Source organism: Giraffa tippelskirchi, chromosome 3 (genome assembly GCF_054371585.1).
Source record: "Giraffa tippelskirchi isolate mGirTip1 chromosome 3, T2T-mGirTip1v1.2.pri, whole genome shotgun sequence".
Classification (NCBI taxonomy): Eukaryota; Metazoa; Chordata; class Mammalia; order Artiodactyla; family Giraffidae; genus Giraffa; species Giraffa tippelskirchi.
The window spans coordinates 4,964,827-4,984,937 of record NC_137277.1 but is presented as its reverse complement, the minus strand read 5'-3'; the positions used below and the strand labels follow the sequence as shown (position 1 = coordinate 4,984,937).

Genomic DNA, 20,111 nt, shown 5'->3' with positions numbered 1-20,111 from the left:
CGCGAGCAGGTGTCCATGCAGCCCTCTAGGGGAAAGAGGAACAGGGTTTGGAGTCTGAACTCAGTTTAAATGTGCAAGGGACACTTAACCCCCAGCCCCTGGTCTCTGGTCTGTAGGCTGAGAATTCACATCTGCCACCTCGCACCCTGCAGCTGTCCTGGCAGGCACCTTTGAAATGGCGACTGGGATTGTTTGTGCTTTAGAAATCTCACCCGTCGGTGGAGGGGGACGATGGGGGTTGGTTGAAGGGAGAAGCCACTCGGGGCAGAGGCCAGTCAGGAAGGGGTGAGGACAGGAGTGCAGACCTCAGCCAAAACCCTCAGCCCGCCCCCACCCCCATTTCCTCTTGATCCCGCCAGCAACCTGTTTCCTGCTGAGCCCTTCGCAAACGATAATTATATATGCTTTTCTCTTCACTTAATTATTATCTGTCTCCTGGCAGGCGCTCTGCCCCACACCTGGGTCTGCTTCACCCCACCTGGCATCCAGGTGTTACGGATGCCCCCCCACCCCTGGATTAGTTCCCGTGGCCGCCCTAACTAATTACCGCAAACCGGGTGGCTTAAAGCAACCGAACCGGGGTGGATTCTCTCACAGTTCTGGAGGCCGGACGTCGGGAATAAGGTGCCAGCGGGGCCGCCCGCCCTCTGAGGCCTCCCGGGGAGCATCCTTCCGGGTCCCCTCCAGCTTCCCGGGGCTCCAGTGACCCCCGGCTTCCCGCAGCCTGATTCCACCTCAGGCTCACTGCAACTGGAGAAAAGCCCCCACAGCAGTGAAAACCCAGCACAGCCAAAAAGAACTCAGTAACTAGCCAAATAAAATTGTTAAAGAATGAGTAATCTGCTCTGCAAAGATTCACAGAAGATCCTTTTTCCGCTCAGCACTGGGCCCATCCTCAGTTGGGTCAGCTGCAATCAGAGGCCACAGGGTGACATGGCTGTCACGTGTGAGCCTGATGTATCCCCAGGACCCTCAGTGGCCTGGGACAGCCCATGTGCTGAAAAAGTCAAGCCACAGGGGACCCAGACTGCAGAAGCCCAGGTTGACGGCGGCCTTGTCGGGTCTGGAGGAACGTCCCCCGAGTTATCCTTGGTCACTGTTGTCGGGACGGGCTGTGCCGGTTTGCCCCAACCCAGCACGATGGCTCCATCAGCCTCTCTGGTTAGAGAGAATGGTCCTCTGTCCTGGCTGGCTGGCTGGCTGCTTAGCATTTCCTGCCCCCCTTTTATGATGTGTTACTTTGCTCGTAAATTGTCCGTCCGTCCCACGAGCCGGACACCTGCATCATTGATTGCTCCAGGAAGTGGTGACATGAACGCTCCGGTGACCTCAGCTGCGGGGACCCCAGAGGCTTCCCCAGACCGAGTGAGTCCAGAAGCCCAGCCTCTGACTCATGAACCGTCCAGGGAGCCTGGCGAGCCCAGCTTCTGTCATAGCCTGTGGATAATCCCAAGCTGTTAACAGAAATTAACCCCATGGCTCGTCGGGGGCTAAAGCGAGAGCAGAGAAACCTCTCTTGTGAGTCACGGCAAATATTTACCCTCGAAAGCTTGATTGGGAAACCGTCTTAAGCTCTTGGATGGCACGACCCCGGGACTTAAAGAGCCCCTCTGCCAGTTGCGGTCTGGTGTGCAGGGTTGAAAAGGCAAGACGACTCCCTTGCTTTGAGCCTGGGAAGGGCCACCAAGCTGCCAGACCTCAGAGAGGAAGCCTGGGGCTCAGTCCTCCCCAGGGAGATGGAAGCAGTTGGTGTCACTGAGACTCTGGGCTCCCTGACGACTGTGCTTTGGTTTCCTAGCTCCGTGTTTGTAAATGGGGTTTTCTACTGGGTCACCCCTTTGCTTCTCAGTAGAAGCTTTTATAGCCAAGCACGAGGTGTGACATCTTCTGCTGACCCAGTTCTGCCCTCCACATCGCATCACATCACATCGGCCTCGAGGAAGTGCAGAAGCAACCCCAGAGCCATCATGGCGTTGGACAGCTCTCGCCTGTCTTCCGTCGGAGCGTCTGTTCTCTTTACTGTCATTATTTACTTATTTCTGGCTGCACTGGGTCTTCACTGCTGTGCTCCGGCTCTCCAGTTGCAGTGAGCAGGGGGCTCCTCTCTCGTTGCAGGGTGCGGGTTCCTCATCGCTGTGACTTCTCCTGCTGCAGGGCCCAGGCTCCAGGGCAGGCAGGCTTCAGGAACTGCACTGTGTGGGCTCCTTAGTTGCAGATCATGGGCTCAGTTGCCCCTTGGCATGTGGGGCCTTAGTTCCTGGACCAGGGATCGAACCCGAGTCCCCTGCATTGGCAGGCGGATTACTCCCCACTGGACCACCAGGGAAGTGTCAGGAGTGTCTGCTCAATCTCATCCAGCTGCCCGTCCCTCCGTCCTTCCACCCAGGACCTGTGGAGAGCTAGCTACCTGGAAAGATCCGATGGGTCTTCTGCCAACCACAGTTGCTTGGGGGGTGGGGGGACGTGGCAAGTAGGAGGGAGCCCCCCATCCCGAAGATTTTTCAGGAAGCAGAGCCTTCTTGAGAAGATAGTTGACCATGTGACATGTTTTCAGTCTGAGGGTCTAATGCCCGCACCATCCTGGACTCTAGAGCAGGAAAGGAAATAACTCTCGTAAAGACTCCAGGCAAGAGGTCTTCTCTCAGAGGCTGTCCCCTCAGAGGGACTAGGCGCCACTGGACCGTGTTCATTTTGTCTTGTGTGGCCGACTTCCTGCTTTTGTTTTTAAGAAACAAGTGCCTCAAGGTAACGCTATAGGTCTTACCTTGTTCGGATTTGAACTTTCACCATGCCCTGGAGATTGACTCATAAGTCAAGCAGTTACATAAATAAGAGAGTTGATAAGGAGATAGCTGAGACTCCACTGAATAAACAGCTTCCTCAGGGTGGAAATCACCTCGTGGCCAAGTTACAGGTAATAGTCTGGACATGGAGGTTCCCCCAGACATAGTAATGGGGACCCTTAACTTTAAAAAAAAAACACTGTGTAAAAAGCACTTTAAAAAAATCCTGCTGGTCCAGTGGTTAGGATTCAGCGCTTTCACTGCTGTGACCGGGGTCCCGTCCCTGGTTGGGGAACTGAGATCCTGCAAGCCACAGGACATAGCCAAAAAAACCCCAAAACATCGTGTAAAGCTTTGGGGGAACCAGTGAGTTTCTTAGAATCCAGTTAGGAAGAAGTTCAAAATCAGCTTGACACACCTGTTTCGCCTACACTAGGCTCTGCTATTGACCCATCTGTAGTTTTGTAGCCGAAAGTGGGGTCTGGCTACTCGCGGTTTAAACGCATTAAAGAAGCAAAGTTGGTGGAAAGGAAAGTTTGCTTTAGTTTGGGTGCTGCGGGGTGGGGGTGGTTGTGGACACCTGTCCAAAGGCTGACTCCGCCTCCCTCCCCACACCGACAATCAACAATCAGGGAGCAAGAACTTTTATAGACAGAGGGAGGGGCCACAGGCAGAAACAGCACAGTCACCTCTGACAGTCGTCTTGAAATTGGTCACTGGTGGTCTGACCAGCGCCATCTTGTTTTAGGTACAGCTGTAATCTTCATGGTCAGTTTTAGGGTCGATTTGTTCCTGTTTCCTTGAGGCCACTTCTTGGATTGTGGCAGCTGATGTTGTGGCTACAGTCTGGTCATCATGTAGTTAACTTCTTCCATCTGGTGGTGGGGTTTCCGGTATCTATACGTGAAGCCGCTCAGTCGTGTCTGACTCTTTGCCACCCCATGGATTGTAGCCTACCAGGCTCCTCCGTCCATGGGATTTTCCAGGCAAGATACTGGAGTGGGTAGCTATCTCCTTCTCCAGGAGATCTTCCTGACCCAGGGATTGAACCCGGGTCTCCCGCATTGTAGGCAGACGCTTTACTGTCTGAGCCACCAGGAAGTCTGTAAGTTAGTATCTATAAGACAACTCATATTCTAAGAATATGGCTTAGAATATTATCTACAGACCTTAAGAAGGAACTAACTCATTGACTACATTATTATTATTATTTAGTCTCATTTGCTTTGACTGTTTTTCCTTTGTTTCTGCATGTTCTCATTTCTGAGATTAAACTTCTTTGGCTAAAGTTTGTCCACAGACAGAAGGCAGGTGGGGGACATGGGGGGCGAGGACCACAGCATCCTGCTCCGTTTCAGCTTCGGGGGAAAATGGTTCTGTCTCATTTGAGGCGGAGGGTCCACAGCGGTGATGGACGAGCAGGAGGGGACGGCAGAGGGAGGAGGATGGGCCCTCTGGCTCCCCTCCTCCCCCGCTGCCCTTGTCTGACCTGTCCCCCTGACCCACCATGCCCCTCGGGCCACTCCTGCCTCCCTCTGATCCTCTGCCCACACCGCATCGTGAATGCTCAAAAATCACCCTTCTAATCATGTTACGTCACAACCCCCAGCTGTCCTCAGACAAGCACCAAATCCTGAACACGTGGCTCGGCAATTCCACTCCTGTTTTCTGCCCCAAATCATCAAGACAGGTGTCCCCCTCAAAACTTGTACACCCAGCGCTGTTCACAATAGCCGAAAGGCAGAAGCCATCCACATCTCCATCTGTGGATAAACGGATGCACAAAATGGGGTGGATCCATGCAATAGGACGCTGACTCAGCCATGAAAAGGAATGAGGCACTGGCACACGATACAGCACAGATGAACTCTGGAAACATGGTGAAAAGCAAAGAAGCCACCCCCTAAAGGCCACGGGTCTCCTGCAGCCATCTCCTCCTGTCCGCAGGACACTGGCCCAAGGGCTCCCTGTTGCAAACCTGAATCTTCCCATGTCCCAGGTTGTCCTGGCCATCAGGCTCTTGACCCACTGGCCCTGAAGCTAACAAATGCGTAGAACCCCGTTTCCCCTGCCTGCCCATCCCCCACCTCCTGCACTGCTCATCTTTGCTGAGGAGATAGCAGGAAGTTCCAAGACCCCCGAAATTCCTTTCATTTGCAAAGGAATATCAACTCTCCCTGGGTTCAGGGAGCCCTGGCCGGGTGTTGGACCAACTAAGTATTCACAGACAGTAGTCTGTTCCTTGACACGGAGGGATGGAGGGACCAAGGGACACACGTTCTCACTCCGTGCAGACAGCCAACAGTTTCCCACCAGGGCTCAAAGCTCCCTGTTCAGTTTGCACTAGGCGTGAGGTTCAGTCACGCTCCCTGAAGGGGGAGGAGGAGCAGGTGGTATTCAGCTTTGAACTTGGTCCACGTGCCCCAAGGATAAGTGAAGGTACAGCTCAGTCTAAACAGGGGACTAAGGGAGGAAAAATCCCTGCTCTTTAAGTTTCGCGCTGGCCAGGGGCCAGGCAGAGAGGGCCCTGGGACAGTGGCTGCCCTCGAAGGCTATTGAGAGCGTCTGTTATTCAGCCGCGGAGCATTCAGCTCCGAAGATCGTGCCCGGGAGATTGTCGTGCGGCTGGAAAAGAAAGGAGCCTTTCAGCCCCTCTCTCTCTCATTTGGCCCGCGCTGCAGTTTTGGCTGAGCCGCCTTTTTGGAGTTTCCTCTCGGTGTGATCGGTTTATGCTGTCCAGATGTGCGCAATGCGATGGTGTGGGGTTGGAGCTTTCCAGATGTGTGCCAACAGGAAAGTGAGCTTTGGCCAAGGCGGGGGCCTGTGTCTGCAGCCCCCAGAATGCGGACAACCCACAATGCAGTCGTTGTGTGGGAGTCACAAAGCTCGAGGGTCTGGAAAAGAGCTCCTGGGGGCACCCGGGTAACCTCCTTATTGTACAGCTGGAGACACTGGGGCCAGGAAGTAGTGACATGCTGGCTACTGACTGCCTGCAGCTGGGAACCGGCCAGATCTCAGGTTTCGCTAGAACTCACGGGCCCGTGTCTGTGCACAGGTCTGTCTCGTCAGTGCGCGCCTGGCACTCTTCTAGGTTCTTGGGGACAGACAACGATTCGCAGCTTGTTCTGATGCCAGGTCAGATGTTGTTCAGTCACTCAGTCGTGTCCGACTCTCTGCGACCCCTTGGACTGCAGCACGCCAGGCTTCCCTGTCCTTCACTCTGTCCCGGAGTTTGCTCAAACTCATGTCCGTTGAGTCAGTGATGCCATCCAACCATCTCATCCTCTGTCGTCCCCTTCTCCTCTTGTCCTCAGTCTTCCCCAGCATCAGGGTCTTTTCCCATGAGTCGGCTCTTCGCATCAGGTGGCCAAAGTATTGGAGCTTTGGGAGGTAGCAAATGAACAACTGATATAAAATAAGTAGATTATACAGAAGGTTAGAAGATAGGCGGTGCTGTCCAAAAATAGAAAGAAAGAAAAATAGCGTTAAAGACACATGGGAGTATCCCCAACATTTTTTTTTTTTTTTAAGTAGAAAGGACATATCAAAATGGAGCGGGACCAAGTGGTCTCAGTCCATCTCCTACAATCACTGTATGGAATCAGTCCTGGCAACTGAAATTAGTTAATGAGAACAAGTACACAAGAAAAAAAAAGACATAATAATAAAGTCATGGCCAGGGAAGTTTCTGGCTCAGTCTTTAAAAAGGTGAAAAAATGAGCCACAGATACCTGAGAAAGAAGGTTCCAGTAGAAATGCCCTGAGGCAGGAGTAGCCAGGCACGTTTGAAGATGAGAGCGGAGGCGGGATGCTGGAGGGACCAGGCCGAATCGGAAGGGAGGGTGGGGTCTCGGGGGCCAAGGGGAGGACCTGGACTCTGCCTCCGAGGCCGTGTGCTGCCCGGGGATGCTCTGAGCAAAGCATCGCAGGCGGACACGGCGGACATGCCGAGAATGGACTCTGGGGGCACGGGACATGCAGGGAGCCCAGTTAGGAGGCTGAACCTGTTCACTAGGGCGAGGTGTCACTGGCCATGTTCCCTGCGTCTCCCTGAGAGGTGGGGGGTGGGGAGGGGGACAGGGCCTGGGATCCAGCACCGGTTCCCCAGCTGCAGGACCCCGGCTGCGTTCTCAGGTTTACCCCTCACTCTTTCTAGGCCTTGGTTCCTACGTCTACAAGACAGAAAATGAACTTATACCTCCTGAGGAAAGAATCATAGATGCTTATAAAGGCACTTAACAAAAGTCCTTTAGAAGAAGGTGCCAAAATGCTGGAAAAGGTTATAGCAGTTTGCAGTGGTATTTTGTGTGCTGAAAAAAATGAAATGTTTTAGTCCCAAGCCCTCCTCTAAAACGTTGAGCCTGGCTTGATGGAAGTGTTCAGTTTCTATACAGGCAGGCACATCTCAGCGACACCAGACCCCTGTGACAGAGTCACACGAATTTTGGGGCTTCCCTGGTGGCTCAGCAGTAAAGAATCCACCTGCCAAGCAAGAGATGTGGGTTCGATCCCTGGGTCGGGAAGATCCCCTGGAGAAGGAAATGGCAACCCACTCAAGTATCCTTGCCTGGAAAATGTCATGGACAGAGGAGCCTGGTGGGCTGCAGTCCATGGGGTCACAAAAGAGTCAGACACGACTTGGCGACTGAACAGCAATAACAAGGCAGCCTCACACCTGTCCTGTGCGTATGCTTGACCTACTTGCTGGGAGACTTCGCTGGTCGAGGTCCCCGAGGCCTCTCTCGGGGAGTAGAGCTCACCTAGCCGGCTGTAGGCTCCTCTCTCTTCTGACAAGGAGAGGTGCGCAGAGGTGGCCTGAATCACCCGCCGACACCGCCCTGCCTTGTGGCTTGACTTCCTGGGGCTCCTCCCCACCCACTTCAGGGAGGGCAGCTGACTTGAAGGGAACCGATAGGTCATCCCATTGCTCCAGCCTGAGGCAGTAAGCCTCCCAGGACAGAAAGGAGGCGTGGGGGAAGATCCCTTGCGTGCTAAGCCAGCTCCACCGAGCAGGTAGGGCCGGGCAGCCCTGCGGGGAGCACCCAGCCCCTTCCCACCTGCAGGCTCATCAAACACCTCGACAAGCAGCCCGAGTGGGAAGCCGGTGATGTCACTGCTGAGCCTGAACAATCAGGCCTTTCAGGGCAGGACGATAACAATCACCACCGTATGTAAGGGCCTGCCACGCAAGAACACACACGCTCATCACTCCTGGGAGGATCTGAAAGCCGAGGTGAAGCAGGGCTTGTCAGGAATATGCCGGTCTCCTTTCATAATCGGCCGGCCAGAGAACATAGCCCGGAGAGCCGGTCTGCGGGCTGCAAGGAGGCTCATTTGCCAATTTTCAGAGAAACTCGTGACTCTCTCCACCGTTTCCCCAGGAGGCCTCGCCTGCAACCCCAGAAATAACCTCTTTGTTGTTCAGTCGCTAAGTCGTGTCCGACTCTTCGTGACCCCATGGACTGTAGCCCACCAGGCACCTCTGTCCATGGAATTCTCCAGGCAAGAATACTGGAACGGATTGCCATTTCCTTCTCCAGGGGATCTTCCCAACCCAGGGATCGAACCTGTGTCTCCTGCACTGGCAGGTGGATTCTTTACCACCAAGCCACGGGGGAAGCCAAAGTAACCCCTACACTGAGCATAGTCTGTGGTTGGGCTTCAAGCAGGAATGTCCCATTGCACACCTCCAGGGGGCACTATTCACTGGGAACACAGTGTGCCCCCAGAATCATGCAGTGCTGCACTTCTGAAGTTACTGCTCCCGGAACAAGGAATCAGGGCCCTGGTGGTTCTCAGGTGTTGCTTTTACCTTGAATCCTAGGAATCTGTCTTGCTGCAGCTAATGTTCCTAGGAGAGTCCACTCCACTGAGCCCGGCAGTTCTCAAATAAGATGCATGCGATCGGGCAGTTTTCTTGTTCAGTCTGGCACTTTCAGGCATTTAGGTATTTGTGGAGAAAGCAGGTTCACCTAAGCTTGCCCACTCTGGTCCATGGTTCTCAATGGGATGTTTTGCAGCATCTGCAGATGTTCCTGGTTGTCCCGACTGAAGGGAAGCTGTTGGCATCTGATGAGTAGAGGCCAGGAATGCCACTGGACATCCTGCAGTGCCCCAGATGGGCACTCACAGCAAGGAACTGGTCCCCAGTGTCCAGAGTGGCAGGTCGAGGAGAAGCCTACTGTAGGGGGAACGTTCTGGCCGCGCTATCTGGAGTCTCTGATCACAGCAAGGAACTGGTCCCCAATGTCGAGAGCGGCAGGTCAAGGAGAAGTCAGCTGTAGGTGGGACGTTCTGACCCCACTACCTGGAGGTCTCTGGTTAACATCACCCCCATCAGGCCTTCGCTCCTTGACTGCCAGAGTGAGCCAGAGCCTCAGCTCACCGGTCCAGGAGGCACAAGGCACCACCTCCTCCTCCGCTTGGGCCTGGAGCCCCGATAACCGTTTCTCTCCAGGATGCTCTGACAGGCCTGGGTGAGGCCCAGAAGACCCGAGGCATGTGGGGCAGTGGCTGCAGGTCTCTTCTGTCACTTCCCAGCTGGGTCACCCTGGGGACATGTCACCTTACCCCCTTGAGCATCAGTTTCCCCATCTGTGAAATGGGGGTGATGGTGGTAGAAAACACTTAGGAGGTAGTTGCGAGGATGGAGCGTGTTCCTACACGCAGAATGCTTCCAACCACGCCCGACATTTAACACTCCATAAATGGGCAGAGATGATTATCATCGTTTTTATTCTAGCCAGAGGACTTTAGTCTCCCTCCAACGGGCGTGGTAACAACAGACAAGCCGGTTTCAGCCGCAGGTTGTTGCAACGGGGTCTGTGCTGCTGCCGACACTTGCCAAAAGCTTTCCCCAAGCTCAAGGCCAGAAGCTTTTGTTTTTTGTTTGTTTTTGGCCACATGGCAAGCAGGATTTTAGTTCCCTGACCAGGGATCAAACTGGCGCCCTCTGCAGTGGACGCGCTCAGAGTCTTAACCAAAGGACCACCAGGGAACATTGTTAAGCGAAAGGTTTGAGTGGAGACTGCTAAGGCATGGATTTCAAGGGAACCCTCTCCAAAGTTCTCATTCAGCACAGGGGTCAGCCTCCAGAGATGGGTGGAGACCCTGGGATGGAACCTCAGGCTTGGCCCTTGGGGAGACCCCTGGGGCAGAGCTGAGGCATCTGTCCTGAAGAGCCAGCAAGCTTAGTTGCACAGGGAGGAGTCTTAGAAGATGATGCCAAGGAGAGATGGGCCTTGACTCCAGAGTGTTTTCTGCTCTTGTTTGTGCCCTGTGGCTTTAAATTGGGGCGGGGGAGAGAAGAGTAGCCCTGGACCACCCTGCCCTAAAATCTCACACTATTGCTTACATTGTCAATTCTTCCTGATGGAAAAGCACCTTCCCCTCTCTCTCTAACTACTGAAAGGCTCCTCATCCTTCAAAGTGCACCTGGAATGGCACCTTCTCCAGGAAGGATTCCCGGATTTCGTGGGCTTTGTGCTTCTCTCATGGCCTTTGGTCAGATGCTGTCCTGGAGTCATCTGTAAGTGGGTCTCTTCATCCTCCATTAGACCGTAAACTCCTGAAAGATGTGGGGCCCTTTCTGACATCTCCGGGTTCTGTGTGTTTGTGAGCTCTCCCATATGGCTGGGGCCCAGTGCTGGATTCTCGAGTCATTCCTGAAAAGCGGGTCCCCACGGGCTGCCAGCCGCTATCTCCAGCCTTGGCTCTGACCTTGGCTCTGACACAGGTCACAGAATCTGGAAGGCTGAGGAGCGTGAGCTGGAGGAGGAATTCGTGCGAGGTCAGAAAGATCACGAGGCTGTGGACACTTTCAGGGTGTCCTGTGCCCGCTGGCCGGGCTGGGTCCCTGCGGCTCCTCAGTCAGCTCTGAGGGAGGAGCCCTGACTCCCTGAGCCCCTGCTTCCCAGCTGCCCCTTCGCACCTGGACACACAGTGGCCATGATCCTCTGTCACTTTTATTTTTGCCTGTGTTGGGTCTTCTCTGCAGTGCCGCCTTTTCTCTAGTTGTGGTGCAAGGTCTTATTGTTCTGGCTTCTCTTGTTGCTTCTCTGGGCTTCCCTGGTGGCTCAGACAGTAAAGAATCTGCTTGCAATGCAGGAGACACAGGTTCAATCCCTGGGTCAGGAAGATCCCCTAGAGGAGGAAATGGCAACCCACTCCAGCATTCTTGCCTGGAGAATCCCATGGACAGAAGAGCGTGGCAGGCTACAGTCCAGGGACTGCAAAGAGTTGAACACAACTGAGAAACTAACACTCTTGTTGCAGAGCACAGTTTCTAGGGTGCGCAGGCTCAGTAATTTCAAAGCACAGACTCGAAAGCACAGGCTCAGTAGTTGTGGCACACGGTTTAGTTGTCCCACAGCACATGGGATCTTCCCTGACCGGAGATCGGACCAGTGTCCCCTGCATCGGCGGGCAGGCTCTTCACCACTGAGCCCCAGGGAAGCCCCTCCATCACTTCTGTCGATGCACCCTGTGTCCTCAACTACCCTCCCCTGTGATGCTCCTGCCGTTTCCCATGATCCCCTCCGGCACCCACACCCCAGTCTGCAGGCCATCGGATGCGGTCACAAGTGGCCCCTGGTGTCGTCAGCTCTCAGCTATGCTGCTTGGCTGGGTGTCGGGCAGCAGGGCAGGGGCTCCTGAGATGGAGGTGGGCGTGGCCACCGTCCTTGCCGTCAGCGTCCCTTTTGATGACTTCTTAGGCCAGTGGCTCTCAACACTGTTAGCACATTCCTCAAGTCTACAGACCCAGCGACTGACCCCATCATTCTTCAGAATCTCCCCCTGGTGCGGGCCGGTGGTGGTGGGGGGTTGGTTAATTCCTGAACTGAATCAAGTGGAGAAGCAGAAGAGAGGGTGTGGAGGGGATTGAGCCTTTCCATTGGGTCACCCCCACAGATGCCCAGGACACAGCATCCATGGGAACCTGATGCCCCGGCGTGTGTGTGCAGAGGGCAGCCAGGTTAAGAAGGGATGGATACAAAGGTGGGGAGGGCAGAGCTGCTGTGGTCCAGCCCTTGCTGTGGCTGAAGGAGCCCAGCTGCACTCAGGAGCGATTCCGTGGTGCTAGCAGGATCCTGAGGGTGCGGTACCTGGTTGAGCTGGCAGCCCCATGCCGGAGACAGGGCAGGGCCCCAGAAACACAGCTGGCCAGGCGTAGAAGAATGGGGTTTCTGTACCACTTATCAGGATGGTGGCTCCCAGGCAGGGTGTAGAGGAGGAGGTTCCACAGCCTGCCCGCCTGGCCGATGGCTGCAGTCGGTCCCAGGTCATGGGGAGGACTTTGAACAGATGGAGCCCCACGTCTGACTCACTGGCGACAAGGGGTGGCCACTCCCTCCCTGGCTAGGTCTGGGGTGAGTCCTGTGCCTGCTTGTGGATGAGGGGGATAGGTGATGGCCTGGGACCGCGAGCCAGCCGCAGAGTGCCCTCAGACAAGGGATGTAAGACTTGGACAGGCACCTTGACCTTCCTCATTGAAAAAAATTTGTTGTATGCATGTGCGTGCTCAGTCGTGTCCAACTTTGCAACCCCATAAACTGTAGTCTGCCAGGCTCCTCTGTCCATGGAATTTTCCAGGCAAGGAAACTGCAGGGGGTGGCCATTATCCTTCTCCAGGGGATCTTCCCGACCCAGGGATGGAACCTGTGTCTCCTGCATAAGCAGGCAGATTCTTCACTGCTGCACCACCTGGATGGGTGACTGGGAGAGGAGGACAGGGTACAGCTGGCTGCTGGTTGACAGCACTCCCTGGCCACTGTCCAGAGCTGATGGCCGGATCCCCATTGGCAGCAAGGTAGACAGACGTGAGCAAGCTGACCAGAAAGCCAAGGGACGGTGGAGTTTCCCTTTTCCATCCAGTCCATCCACGATTCCCTCGGGCCACATTCCAGCACTGCTTGCCAAGTGACACCCATATCTCAAACCCTGGAGCCCTTCAGTGATCAGATGAGCCCTAGTGGAAGGGGCTGCCTTGCGGACCGGTCCAGCTGGGGTCGAGTCTTGTCTGGGGAGATACCCTAAGACTGCCTTCCCGTTGCATTCAGCCTGACCCAGTTTCCGTCCCATCGTGCCGTTCCATCCTCTGCCAGTGGACATTTAGTGTCACTGCAGTAGTTTGCTGCCTGTGGAATGAGAGCTCGTCGTGTATGTGGGTGCCTGGGGGTTTCCCCTAGGATCACCGAGTACCTTTGTCCTGTCTCTTTCTTTTTCTCCCTCCCTTCCACTCCAATGCCTGGTCTGGGTGCAAAGTAGGCTCTCCAGGCTTGGCTGCGACCAAATGACCAATTCACAGAGCCCAGGAAGGAGGGTAGAGGGTCACGGTGAGCTCCCCAGGGCCCCCAGAAGTGCAGTGTTAGCGTCAGACCGGTGTGCAGAGGCCGCGGGAAGACCAGCCCAGCCCCTGATCTGTGTCCCCGTCACAGTCTACGTCCGAACCTCCTCGTCTCGTTTCTGAAGTTGCTTCTCGACAAAAATGTGACCCGTCCATTTTTAGGCCGTAAGGGAAGGGACCACCCCATACAGGCACGGAATCAGGTCACTGGGCGACGACAGCCCCTCATGGTGGATGTCGTCATCCCCACGTGAACCCTCCCGTGTTCCATACGAGGGTCTGAGGTGTGGAAATGAGGTGGTTTGTGCAGAGTTGTGTGGGTAATTGGCAAATCCGGGTTATCCTGACATCTAGCCAGCGTGCCCCGAGCTGTGCTATAATGTCCGTCAACACGGAGCGTCTCCAGGGACCCGGGGCGGCGTGAAGGGAGGAGGATGCTCCTCCCCCTCCTCTTCGCTCTAACCTTTCCCCGTCCTTCACCCGTCGCAGGGATCCACCCGCGCCTCTGACGCCACAGGAGGGTGTGGATCAGAGGCCGGGGCCCCGGTCCGCCTGGGTGCTCCGCTCTGGACGTCCGCCCTTCACGCGCCTCCTTGGTCTTTCAGGAATTTAGCCCTTGGAATTGGGATCCAGAACTTCCCGGAGGGCCTCGCCGTCAGCCTGCCCTTGCGAGGGGCTGGATTCTCCACCTGGAGAGCCTTCTGGTAAGTGCTGCAGACGCCAGCGTCAGGGGCCAGGGCCGGGTCTGCAGTGGAGCTCAGGGCAGTCCTCCCGCCGGCTTCTCTCTTCAAGAGCAACCACTTCCGGCCCGGAAGTGAACCTGGAGCTTCCGGAAACACCGGCCATCTGGTTGGATCCTGCACCCCCAAGGCTCATCCCTTGACCTTTAGCCCCCACGACCGTGTTTCCTATTTTCAAAACCCTCTCCAGGGATAGCCACGCCCACTTAGGGTGGGGTTTTCTCCCCTGCTGGTGGGGAAGACTCGAGGCAGCTCTGCCGTCCACTGGCCCTATCACAAGCCCTGGGTAGGCTCACTCACCCCAGTCTGTTCCCAGGGGTCATCACATCAGCTCCTGTCATGACCCTCGTCAAGGTGAGGACCAGGGTTCTCTCAACAACATCTGGGCAGGTGAAGCCCATGGTGCTCACACTTGATGTTTTCATAATCCCCAAAGGGCTTTCCGGGGCTGCCCAGGTGGCTCAGTGGGAAAGAACCCGCCTACCAATGCAGGAGACGCAGGTTCGATCCCTGGGTCGGGAAGATCCCCTGCAGGAGGAAATGGCAACTGACTCCAGTATTCTTGCTGAAGAATCCCATGGACAGAGGATCCTGGTGGGCTACAGTCCATGGGGTCGCAAAGAGACACAACTGAGTGACTAAACAAAGGGCTTTCCAGTCTTTTTCCAACTTTTACCTTTTCAATGAACTGTAAGGTGCGTCCCCAGGTTTCAGAGGAGAGGGCCGGGGGCCCAGAGTGTCAGATAATCAGCTCATTACGTGGTGGTGCCTAGGCTGCCATTTCATCTGCCCCTCAGCTCACAGGGCCCCGAGCCTCAGGACGCCTCTTGGTTAAAGCAGTCGCCACTCTAGAACGTTTGCTGAGAGCTTTACAGGACTGCTAACAACAGATTAAAAGCAGCTTCTGTTTTATAGGGTCTTATGACTTACAAGTTCTTGCATATACTTCAGTCACTTTATTTCCATCGTTATCATCTCTTTGTCTGTCGTGGGTGACAATGGAACAGAGCTTTTGAGGGAAGGACAGAGCACGATGACCCTAGAGATTTTTTTCAAACGTCAGTTCCCTGCGCCTGAGAGCCGTGACTGTCATTCATACAGGAGAAGTTCCAGGGCTGCGGAGGGGCAGGAAGAGGGCACCTGCGGTCAGTGTCCAGACCTTGAGTTGAAAGTTTCTGTTTAACCGGACACACTCAAGAGCTGCAGAGGGTGCTCTGAGCATGCAAGCACGGAGCAGGAAGCAATGGCTCCTTCAAGGATGCTGCAGTGCAGACGGTGTCTCCCTCATGCCCTCCGTCTGTTCCTGATCAAGGGAAGCGGGGACTGGGTGCTGGGAATTCACAGTCCTAGCCTGTCCTCTGGGAGGGGGGGGTTGTCGCTCACCCCCATTTTACAGATGAAGGGACTGAGGCTCAGAGCCAGATGCCCACAGAAGGGACAAGAGGAAAGATGTCCCAGCACCTTGTGTACTGGTGTTCAGCCCGTACAGGTGTCTCTTGCTGGCGGGGCTCAGCCATGGAGCTCAGGTACGGGCTTATCTCGTGGCACTGAATTCTCAGGGCTCTTGGGGGCTGCTGTTTTAATAGAGCTCGTGAGATTCCAGCCTCCAGACACCCTTAGATAAAGGGTGTTTTCCAAAAGAAAAATCTCACCTTAATTCAAGGAGGGGGGGTGTTGTGGGGAGAGGCCCTCACTGTATACCTGGCCAGGTAGGTCCACCTTGTGGGCAGGGGTTGGCGGATGTGGCTCCTTCAGAAGGGGTGCCATTGTGGCCGGAAGCCCCAAACATACCAAGCACAACCCAAGTCTAACCCTAACCCTAACCACTCCTTGTCAGTGTCCTAGCCTTCAAAGGACAATGTAGCCCTCAGCTGGTGAATGGCTGGCAGTGTAACATCAAGTGTGTCCATACAATGGGATATTATGCAGTCATCAAAGGGATGACGTCCACTTGTTGCAACAGGGATGTGCCTTGAAAACAGGGCGCTTAGTGAAATAAGCCAGTAAAGAGGATCACCTATTGTCTGACTCCATTTATAGGAAACATACCGAGAGGGGAGATCTGTAGAGACAAAAAGTGGATTAGGGGTGGTCGGGGGTTGGGGGTAGGGAGGAACAGGGAGTGGCTGCCAGTGGGTATGAGGTTTGTTTTGGGGGGTAATGAAAACGGTCTGGAATTGGATCCTGGGGAAATTGTTGCCCAACCTCGTGAATACACAGAAAACCACTGAACTGTACACATTCAGTGGGTGCGCCATTCGGTAGGTGAATTCTATCTCAATAAGGCTGTTATTTTAAGAAGACAATGTGGGAAACTTAAAACTCTAAAATAAACCTGGGAGGGGGTGTCTACCCTGACTGTGTAATAATAGGGAGCTGGAAAAGCAGACAGAGGTGGTGTTAATAAAAACAACACACAATGAGGTGGTTTTGCCCAGCGATGCAGGATCTGACGAGGAGGACAATGCATCCCTTTTGCAGAGCTGAGGCAGCCCGCGGAGCACGCGGGGTGTCCGCCCGAGCCTCCCGGTGGGGACGCGTCTGTTCTCTCCTAGGTACGGGCAGCTCAGCGGCATGGTGGAGCCTCTGGCCGGGGTCTTTGGCGCCTTCGCAGTGGTGCTGGCCGAGCCCATCCTGCCCTACGCACTGGCCTTTGCGGCCGGCGCCATGGTCTACGTGATTATGGATGACATCATCCCCGAGGCCCAGATCAGGTGAGAGCCGCCCCGCCTCCACCCAGCCTGGTCTCCATACAAGCCCCGCTCCCCCACCCCCCCACCCCAGCATCTGGCCCTGCCTTTATTGGCCCTTCTTTCCTTCACCTCCACCTCTTCAGGCCCCTTCCCGAGGTCATCTCCACCCTCTCCTCGACTGGGTTCTTTGAAACTGAAAGAGGAGTAACAGGCAGGTGGGTGGAGAGTCAGATCACCTGATATCAAGCCCCGCCCTCACCCTCAATGACACAGAATACTGTTTTGTATATTCTCTCTCTCTCTTTCTCTGTCTCTCTCTAGATTTTACTGGGGCTGGAAAGAGGGAGAGGTGAGCTCTACAATGTTAACCACAGCTGCCCTCTAGGTCTTCACTGTCCAGCTATAGGCCAGCTGTTGAGGGGGTAGGGGAGATCCCTGCCTTTATTTCCTTTCGGTTTTCCTAGCAGAATGATTTTGAGGCTGGTTTACGAGGTCAGGTGACATAATGTCTTCAGGAAGTCACTGCCGCTCTTTGTTAGTCAAGCATGGATTCTGGAGCCCTCAAGGTAACCTTGAGGAAGTTACTTCTCCACACCTCCGTTTTCTCACCAGGAAAATGGGGATGATAACAGAACTGACCTCATCTGTTGGTCCTCAGGGTTTACATGAGTTAGTTTACCTGGCATGCAGAGTTAGTCGCTCAGTCGTGTCCAACTCTTTGCAACTGCATGGAGAGTAGACTGCCAGGCTCCTCTGTCCATGAAATTCTCCAGGCAAAAGTACTGTAGTGGGTTGCCATGACCTTCTCCAGGGAATCTTCCCAACTCAGGGATAGAACTCAGGTCTCCTGCTTTGCAAGCAGGTTCTTTATCATCTGAACCACCATAGTAAGCCCTAATAAATGTTACTTGTCATTGCTGGGAGCTTCCCAGGTGGCACTAGTGGTAAAGAACTTGCCTGCCTATATAGGAGACATAAAAGACACAGGTTCGATCCCTGGATCTGAAAGATCCCCTGGAGGAGGGCATGGCAACCCACTCCAGTGTTCTTCCCTGGAGAATTCCATGGACAGAGGAGCCTGGCGGGCTTCAGTTCATGGTGTTGCAAAGAGTCAGACACGACTGAAGCAACTTAGCATGCACGCTTGTCAATATTGCTATTTTTTTTTTATTGAAGTATAGTTAATTTACAGTGTTGTATTGGTTTCAAGTGTACAGCAAAGTGATTCATTTATACATACTTAGATATTCTTTTTTGGGTTTTTCTTTTTTAAAGTTTTTTTAAACCAAATTGATTTTATTTATTTTAATTTTTGGCTGTGCCCTGTACTGTGTGGGATCTTAGTTCCCCAACCAAGGACTAAACCTGCGCACCCTGCTTTGGATGATAGCATCTTAACCTCTGGGCCTCCGGGTTTTCATTGTAGGTTGTTACAAGATGTTGAATATTGTTCCCTATGCTCTGCAGTAGGTCCTTGCTGTTTATCTGTTGTATATATAGTAGTGTGTATATGTTAACCCCAAGTCAATATTGTTATTGTTACAATTATTATGACTAGGGGTAGTGTGTTTCCCTTGGAATTGGACACCGTGGAGGATGCTCTCAGCTTGGATGATGTCCCACGGAGCATCAAGGTCTCACTCTCTGCCTTTCCTTCCCTCCTAGTGGTAACGGGAAACTGGCGTCCTGGGCCTCCATCCTGGGTTTTGTGGTGATGATGTCGTTGGATGTTGGTCTGGGTTAGAGCCAAGATGCTCCGGACCCCAGGAAAGGCAGCACGAGGAAACGGCCACCGTTGGCTTTGGCAGGACCAGCCTCTTCCTTCATATCCAAACGTTTTCCTTCCTCTCCTTTTTCATCTCATTACCTTGATTGACTCTGATTAAAATATGATGTTTTTTAGATTTCTTTTAAGGAAGACAGTGGTTTTATTAGGAATTTCAAGCAGGCACAGAACTACAGATTTTTGCTTGGCCACTACTTAGAATCTTTCTTTGGTGGGATAACCAAGGACACGCAGATCAGGGAAATCTTTTGTACCTTCAGTCGCCCTCGCTAGACTCAACGGAACTTCCTCAAGGTCACCTCCAGAAGCAAGAGAGAAGTCTCCCAAGCATCTTTGCCTAGTGACTCAGAAAAGCCAGATTAGCTCTTATCCGTCCTTCCCGCTCTTTTACCGCTGATCCTCTGTCCATCAAGACTGGAACAGGAGCACCGTGGACAAAGCAATCCAGGGAGGAACATACCTTCCTCTTTCTCCCCCACGGGGGATGCCGCATGGGAGGAGGCACAGACGAAGGGAAGAAAATCAGCTGGTCTTTTCTTTTTTCTTTTTCTCTTTTTCTGAAGGCAAAGATTGGCACTGTCGAAGTTAAGGGCATCAGGACAACTGTGGACGCACAGTGAGCCCTGTGAACCGAGGACAGAGTGGCACTTTGATCAGAGACCTCAGCTCTCTCTAGATTCCAAGAGCAACTCATTCTGCCAGGGTCTCCAAGTCCCCCAGACATGTGTTTTAATAAGCTTATAGCCTTCATTTTTCTAAGAGCCTTGGGGACACCAGCAAACTGCTGGAACTCAACCCCTTCATTTACTTATGGAGGGAATCACTGAAGCTCTTCTAAGTGAATCCAAGACTAGGAATCTGCACTGGGTCCTCCTCCTCTGACCATTCGGTAACTTGTAACCTGACCCAGACCTCCTAAGCTGTTTTACTGGATTTTGGTCAGAAAACTCAGGATGAGACAGGAAGAAGGGTAGAATAACAAGAGGTATTTTTTACATTTCCCCTTTAAAGTAAATTTTAGCCAAGTCATCATTCTAAAATGACCCCTAAAGAATGAGATTTGAATGAGACTTGAAGTTAGTCTACTCCCTTATATATACATATGGCTTCTCCTGCAGGGGTGGCGCATCTCGTCTAGTTCAGACTTAGCTGACGTGTGCTGCCCTCACTGGTCAAAGGCGCACAGGGGACCTTGAGTGGGTTCTGCTGACAAGGCAGGCAACCCAAGAGCCAGGTGTTCAGGCGTTGTGTGATCAATGCCCGCCCTAGGTTGACATGTCTCATCACTTCCAAGGGTGGATACACTGTTCTGGGAATGTCCTGTGCTGGATCTATGCACCTTCTTCCAGAGCACTGATGATCAACATTGAAGACACGTTCAGAGGTTTGATTGGTGGAGATTCATTGGTTTGGTGGTAGAGTTCTACGTAATGCAGACTTCTTTCTGATGGACAAGACCTCATAACTGTGATTAATACCAATAAAGGGGATATTGTTGTGGATGCCCTGTGCTGTGTCCAGTTCTTCTCAAAGCTGCCTCTTTCTGAGGGGGATGATATGAGAGCTAACTAGAGTTAGTCCTAGCATCTGCCCTACCCATCACCAGGAGAAGCAAAGGAAAGAGCTCAGATGGGAAGGGCTAGCTAGACTCACGGTTGCAGACAACAGCATCCAACTCCAATTTACTTAGACAAAGAATTTAATGGAAGGTTATCAGGGAGCTCATAGGGTCTATGAAGAATCAAGCTTGAAAATGGGCTAGAT

The 20,111-nt window shown here is 53.5% G+C and overlaps 1 protein-coding gene across 21 annotated transcripts in view; it reads left to right on the top strand.

Annotated features, from left to right (window-relative positions):
- SLC39A11 (solute carrier family 39 member 11) overlaps positions 1-19,849 on the top strand; it is a 371,868-nt gene extending 352,019 nt beyond the window's left edge. For 18 of the 21 annotated variants that reach the window (XM_081581304.1, XM_081581308.1, XM_081581302.1 and 15 more), the window contains 3 exons: positions 13,734-13,832; positions 16,424-16,582; positions 18,227-19,849. In XM_081581304.1, the coding sequence (XP_081437430.1) occupies positions 13,734-13,832; positions 16,424-16,582; positions 18,227-18,305 (337 nt within the window). In that variant the 3' untranslated portion in view covers positions 18,306-19,849. Of the gene's footprint in view, positions 1-13,733; positions 13,833-16,423; positions 16,583-16,704; positions 16,777-18,226 lie in introns of all 21 variants that reach the window. The other 3 variants (XM_081581311.1, XM_081581312.1, XM_081581310.1) reach the window with 1 other exon arrangement.
- Positions 19,850-20,111: the final 262 nt, after the last annotated feature.